Source organism: Triticum aestivum, chromosome 4B (genome assembly GCF_018294505.1).
Source record: "Triticum aestivum cultivar Chinese Spring chromosome 4B, IWGSC CS RefSeq v2.1, whole genome shotgun sequence".
NCBI lineage: Eukaryota > Viridiplantae > Streptophyta > Magnoliopsida > Poales > Poaceae > Triticum > Triticum aestivum.
This window is the reverse complement of record NC_057804.1, coordinates 574962445-574969096: the sequence shown is the minus strand read 5'-3', so window position 1 is coordinate 574969096 and position 6652 is coordinate 574962445. Positions and strand designations below refer to the sequence as shown.

Sequence of the window (6652 nt, the reverse complement as noted above, 5' to 3'; positions counted from 1 at the left end):
TGGAAAGGTCTCGGGGACATAGCGATAGTATGGCTAACCAAGCTTTTCAACCTCATTTTTCGGGCAAACAAGATGCCAGAAGAATGGAGACGGAGTACCAATCTTCAAGAACAAGGGGGATGTTCAGAGTTGTACTAATTACCGTGGAATTAAGCTGATGAGCCATACAATGAAGCTATGGGAGAGAGTCATTGAGCACCGCTTAAGAAGAATGACAAGCGTGACCAAAAATCAGTTTGGCTTCATGCCTAGGAGGTCGACCATGGAAGCCATTTTCTTGGTACGACAACTTATGGAGAGATATAGGGAGCAAAAGAAGGACTTGCATATGGTGTTCATTGACTTGGAGAAGGCCTATGATAAGATACCGCGGAATGTCATGTGGTGGGCCTTGGAGAAACACAAAGTTCCAGCAAAGTACATTACCCTCATCAAGGACATGTACGATAATGTTGTGACAAGTGTTCGAACAAGTGATGTTGACACCGATGACTTCCCGATTAAGATAGGACTGCATCAGGGGTCAGCTTTGAGCCCTTATCTTTTTGCATTGGTGATGGATGAGGTCACAAGGGATATACAAGGAGATATCCCATGGTGTATGCTCTTTGCGGATGATGTGGTGCTAGTTGACGATAGTCGGACGGGGGTAAATGGGAAGTTAGAGTTATGGAGACAAACCTTGGAATCGAAAGGGTTTAGGCTTAGTAGAACTAAAACCGAGTACATGATGTGCGGTTTCAGTACTACTAGGTGTGAGGAGGAGGAGGTTAGCCTTGATGGCCAGGTGGTACCTCGGAAGGACACCTTTCGGTATTTGGGGTCAATGTTGCAGGAGGATGGGGGTATTGATGAAGATGTGAACCATCGAATCAAAGCCGGATGGATGAAGTGGCGCCAAGCTTCTGGCATTCTCTGTGACAAGAGAGTGCCACAAAAGCTAAAAGGCAAGTTCTACAGGACGGCGGTTCGACCCGCAATGTTGTATGGCGCGGAGTGTTGGCCGACTAAAAGGCGACATGTTCAACAGTTAGGTGTGGCGGAGATGCGTATGTTGAGATGGATGTGTGGCCACACGAGGAAGGATCGAGTCCGGAATGATGATATACGAGATAGAGTTGGGGTAGCACCAATTGAGGAGAAGCTTGTCCAACATCGTCTGAGATGGTTTGGGCATATTCAACGCAGGCCTCCAGAAGCTCCAGTGCATAGCAGACGGCTAAAGCGTGCGGAGAATGTCAAGAGAGGGCGGGGTCGACCGAATTTGACATGGGAGGAGTCCGTTAAGAGAGACCTGAAGGATTGGAGTATCGACAAAGGGCTAGCTATGGACAGGGGTGCGTGGAAGCTTGCTATCCATGTGCCAGAGCCATGAGTTGGTTGCGAGATCTTATGGGTTTCACCTCTAGCCTATCGCAACTTGTTTGGGACTAAAGGCTTTGTTGTTGTTGCACAAACCTTTGAGCTCGATACGATATAGTCGATCGATTAGTTCATAGACGGGAAGCTCCATTCTCCCATTGTTCGGGACTCTCATTGTTCTGTTCAGAAAGTTTGTTGTTGTCAACAATCTGCGAGAACAAGAACTTATTAGATATTAACAAAGTCATAGCAACACATTCAGAGTTCATCAGGTTCAAACAATAAAAATGCAGATTATTAGATAGTGACTCTTCAAGTAACAGGAGAAGATACATTGATGAAGCACAAAATTAATGTTTTTGCTCATTAGATTCCTTCAGTAAGTTCGTAGCCCAGAATATCTTCAAATAATCCATGTAATTCATATATTTTTTCAGAACACGAAACAAACAGTATAGCAATTCAGTTGAAACAGAGCTATTTTAGCTGTTTTAATTACTTTTAAACTGGAAGCTGTTGATGCTGACATTGTTATTTCTTTATAGGGATAATGTTGACATTATGAAGCAGAAAATTAACACTTCACATAGTCAAAAAGTAGGCAGAACAGATGGTGTACACTAAGCTTCTGAATCTAGACTCAGCTCAGAAAAGCTTGTGCATGTAGATGACGACTGTGTGCTACACTTCTGCTTTTAAACCCAAAGGCACATATGAGAACCAGTGTCACTCAACGCCATGCTCTAGTCTCAGAACAAATATATTTCAGCCCTGATTATTGAACCATTAACTAGAGTAGCTATTAATAAATTCCTTCAATCAAATTGTGGTGCTTAACTAATCGGCCTACTACATAGAAAAAGGGACTAAAATTATAGAAATGAACATAATAATCTGAGATTATCAATAGTAATTACCCTCTTTTCTCTGGCCAAGTAAACATGCCGAACTGGCCCCTCCCAAGTGCTTTCCGAACGCCAAAGTCAAAAAACACCCACCGCTTCTCCTGAGAATGATGTGAAACCTACAGAGAGGCAACAAAAAGACACCATTAGTGGATACTCATGGATCTCAAGAAGCTGAGGTTAATCAAACAGTATAATACACACAAGATGCATCTTTTAACCATGCAAACCATCACAAGAAGCTCATAATTTAGGGCTGCCCAGATCGAGAGGAGAGCCAACACATTAGATGCCAATCAGGTAGCACGGCCACCCTTAATTAGTAAGGCTTAATTGCGATAGCTAAAACTAGTAGTTATTTGTAAGCGACCAAGTGGTTCAAGCTACCAATATAGTGACTTGTGACGTGCTAGTAGCTCAGTAGTATCCATTGTGCTGACGTGTCATTGTGTTCCCCATTTTTTGATTCAAACAAACCATGGGCAAATCCATATATATGCATCCATGTAAATGATGGCTACTACATCAATCGCATCCTACCGAGGGACTAACAAGTGAGTGTGTGGAGGGAGGCAGAGGGAGGTCTACCTGCAGGGAGTAATTACTGGCAGGCAGTAGGGACCTTGTGATATGCGCCATCGTGGTCAGGCTCGAGCTCAGGTCCTCATCCTCCTCGGCGTCATCATCATCCTCGTCTGCTGCATACATGATACATGCCTGCAAAGATGCAAATACAAGCAAGTAGTGTTTATTTCTTCTGTAATGAAATACATACATGATTCTCCTCCCATAATGATTAATCAATCGTGTTTTTTTACTATACTGGTAAGTATACACTAGTAATAGAAGAACAAGGAAGGCGTTCATCCATTTTGTGATGACACTCAACGCCATCGATACATCCATCAGAGAACTAGTAAGTATACAATCAGTTTTGAACAAAGAAGTAAAGGAAAGTGAGGAATTTTTTGCATCAGAGGACATCACGTATCGATACATCCATCATATAGTGGCAGTACTACTAGTATGTATACACTAGTAATAGAAGAACAAGGAAGGTGTTCATCCATTAATTTGGCATAAAAAATTGCAGCATTTGGTGGCTAAGGAAGATGACTCGATGGTGCAGCAGGTAGAGGCAAGAGGCATCTCTGACAAAAAAGGGTTCAGGGTAACAGAACTATGTGGATTCATCCTAGTCCTACCATAAAGAACAGTAACATCACATCTTAAAGATAGCTGGAATGCAAGAATCTTTACATTTGCCCCACACTTTAATTATCACTTATCACGGGTTATGCTAGTGAGCTAGCTGGTTGAAGGTGCATTCACGCATCATTTTTTCTATTTTCAGTTCATTAGAGACCATTGCCTCAATATAAAATGAAATAGAAGATCATGTGTATGAGTTAGTCATGTGAACTATCAATACTTAAGGCCTAAATGACTAATTAATGTGCATCATCCTGATTGAATATCTATCAGAAGAGTAGTGCTAGTGTTTTGAAAACACTGAAATTATACATATCCATCAGAAGGGTCTAGCTCTGAATGTTCTTCCAGAAAAACAGCACTGATGGAAATATGAAAATGCAGCAATTTGTACTGGTAATCATTTTTGAACTAAGGAGGTGTTTGGTTCGTTACTTTGTAACGTAACCTGTTTACGGGGGTAACTGATACCTTTAAATCTTGTTTGGTTAGGCTAGGCCGTAATTGGATAACACCGTATCAGGTCCCAGCCCTGTAGAAATCCGATAACGCTCATGCCCCTGTGTAATCTGAAACCGCTCCTTCGCCCACGATACTTCGTCTTCTCCAGGAGGTCAGGAGCCCGATCTCTCCGCCGCCCGGCCAAAGCCCGCACAAGGGGAGCCGCGGCTGGTAGTCTCGCCTTGTTGCTTCCCCGGCTGGAGCCCACACAAGCCGAGCATCGCCACTGCTAGCCGGCGCCCATGGCCAGTCCCGGATCGTTGCAGCCCCACCGGCCGGATCCTGCACAAGAGGGGCGCCCGCCTGCTAGCCTGCGGCCAGGGCCAATCTCGCCGGCCACCGCTCCCTCCTCCGGGAGCGCCCCCCCCCCCCCCAAGCGGTGAGGTGCGCCGCCGCTTCTTTTGGATATTTTCTCTTGATGTAGAGGAATCCATTAGCGTTACAATTGTAACCAAACAAGTTGTCGATTTGCTCGATTACGTTTACAGTAACGGTGTAACTTGATTACGTTTGCGATTGCGTTGCCTCTCACGAACCAAACACCTCCTAAGGTTGAACTAGCCTTAGTTCAAAACTGCGACACTAATTTTGCATCAGAGGGAGTAGATAACACACACCTAAGGACCATGGCATCCGAGCGCCAGTTTCATTGTAGCACGCATATATTCATGAGAAAAGGTGAGAGCTTTACCGATATTGAGCGACAATCCCATCTGGGTAGCATGAATGGTCTGGCAAAACCCACGCTAGCTCTCAAACCCGTCGCCGAGGGACCGCCTTCTCCTGAAGTCCGGCGAGAAGGATCTCCCATATGGCGCATATCTGCAGGACAATTCATGGAAGCATATTATATTTTCAGTTCCTCACCCATATCTCCTAGTATTACACAATTCATGGAACCATGGGCAAATCCATATATGCGCCGCCGTGTAAATGATAGCTACTAGAACAATCGCATCCTACTGAGAGACTAGCAAGTGAGTGGGCAGAGGGAGGTGCTACCTGCAGGGAGTCATTACTGGCAGGCAGCAGGGACCATGCTGGTCAGGCTGGAGCTCGGGTCCTCGTCCTCCTCGGCGTTGGCGTCGGCATCATCGTCGCCTGCCGCATACATCATCTGTGCCTGCAAACTAGAAAATACAAGCAATCAGTGTTTATTTCTTCTCTAGTGATGAAATAGATACAAGATCCTCCTCCCATACTTATTCCCTAATGATGAAATACTTGAACACAGGGGTGCATGTATGGTTTAAAACTGAAAATTACAAAACTGCAGTTGTTCTTTAAGTCATTTTGTGATGACAAATCATCCGGAGTCTAAACTGATCCGAGTTCACCATATGGACTATTTTAGTTGATTAAAACATGGCTGTTATGCTTAGCGGTTAAACTATAAAAAAGGTTGTTGATTTGGTCAAAGTTTTTATGTTATATGTTCCTAGTAAAAAGATGGTGATGCTTCTATCCCACGAGTCATGTTTTTGGTGGGCATATGGAGGAATCTGCCAAACAACAAGATCAATCAAACCCACTGAAATCAATTAGTAGAACCATAGGCGTGCCAATACACTATTATTATCTATCCTTTATTTTTCTAATAATGTCTGCCTAGGTTGAATTTTATTAGGCCATATTATCTGATTCGCATTTTTACCAGTGATTCGATTCGGGATGTGCAGTATAATTACATGTATGTTGCAAGAAGAAGGCAGCTATGATGATTAATTGAAGTGTGTCATCTCTTTAAATTGGGCAATTTATTTACTAGGGCAAAAAAAGCTTGATGCTCGACACACATGGACCGGACGGGGAGAATGAAACAAATCTCAATCTTTGAGGCTCGGCTCGACAGACACATGGACGGGAAAGAGGAAGGGCAGACCAGATCTTGGAGTCCTTGAGGCCAAGCTGCCGCATTCATGCTGGACCGGCGGCTGCAGGATGCGCCGGCCGGTTCCTGGTGCTAGGTCGCCATGGCGGGCGCTAGTGTTTCGTGCTCCCCCTGCCATGGCCTCGGTGTGGAGGAGGAGACGAATCCGCTGTGGATGGAGGAGTTGGCCTCGGATGGGGAGGTCGATCCGCGACCAGCAGCCGCGATGGAGAGGAGGGGATAGACCCTGGTGGTCGGAGATGTGGTGGTTGGCGGCGGCGGCGCTTTGGATGTGGTGGTTGGCGGCGGCGGCGGCGGCGGCGTTTTGGATGTGGAGTTGGGTGGGAAGCAGAGCAGGATGTGAGATTTCTTTCGACCTTTTCATCTCCTCTCCCGCTTTCTTCCCGTTGGTCAATAACACGCTCACACGGATCCCTCCCACGGATCAAGCTCTATTTAATCCATCTCAGCCGTTCAACTCTTAGCGATCCGACGGCCCGCTCCTGATTAATCACGTACTCCCTCCGTTTCTTTTTAGTTTGCATATAAGGTTTGGTCAAAGTCAAGCTTTATAAAGTTTGACTAACTTTACATTAAAAAATATAAACATTGACAATATGAAATTAACATTATCAGATGCACCACGAAATGTATTTTCATACTATATAATTTTAATATTGTAGATGTTCATATTTTTTTATATAAATTTGGTCAAACTTTGAGTAGTTTGACTTTGACCAAATCTTATATGCGGAGTAAAAAGAATCGGAGGGGGTATGGTTCATTTTTCTTTGTTGCTTGC

The 6652-nt window shown here is 44.5% G+C and overlaps 1 protein-coding gene across 1 annotated transcript; it reads right to left on the bottom strand.

Annotated features, from left to right (window-relative positions):
* Nucleotides 1-231: 231 nt before the first annotated feature.
* Nucleotides 232-6263, bottom strand: LOC123090229 (uncharacterized). The gene is made up of 7 exons (XM_044511633.1): nucleotides 5863-6263; nucleotides 4983-5110; nucleotides 4672-4802; nucleotides 2856-2984; nucleotides 2280-2386; nucleotides 1432-1571; nucleotides 232-248 (listed from the first exon to the last, which is right to left on the bottom strand). The coding sequence occupies exons 3-7, from the start codon at nucleotides 4798-4800 to the stop codon at nucleotides 232-234; spliced, it is 522 nt and encodes a 173-aa protein (XP_044367568.1). The 5' UTR covers nucleotides 4801-4802; nucleotides 4983-5110; nucleotides 5863-6263.
* Nucleotides 6264-6652: the final 389 nt, after the last annotated feature.

Excerpts from the sequence above, each read along its gene's own strand:
- LOC123090229 (XM_044511633.1), bottom strand. The coding sequence starts at position 4,800 with ATGCGCCATATGGGAGATCCTTCTCGCCGGACTTCAGGAGAAGGCGGT. Across the intron at positions 2,387-2,855 it reads CCAGTAATTACTCCCTGCAG|GTTTCACATCATTCTCAGGA; the intron begins GTAGACCTCCCT and ends GCCTCTCTGTAG. Across the intron at positions 1,572-2,279 it reads ACTTGGCCAGAGAAAAGAGG|ATTGTTGACAACAACAAACT; the intron begins GTAATTACTATT and ends TTGTTCTCGCAG.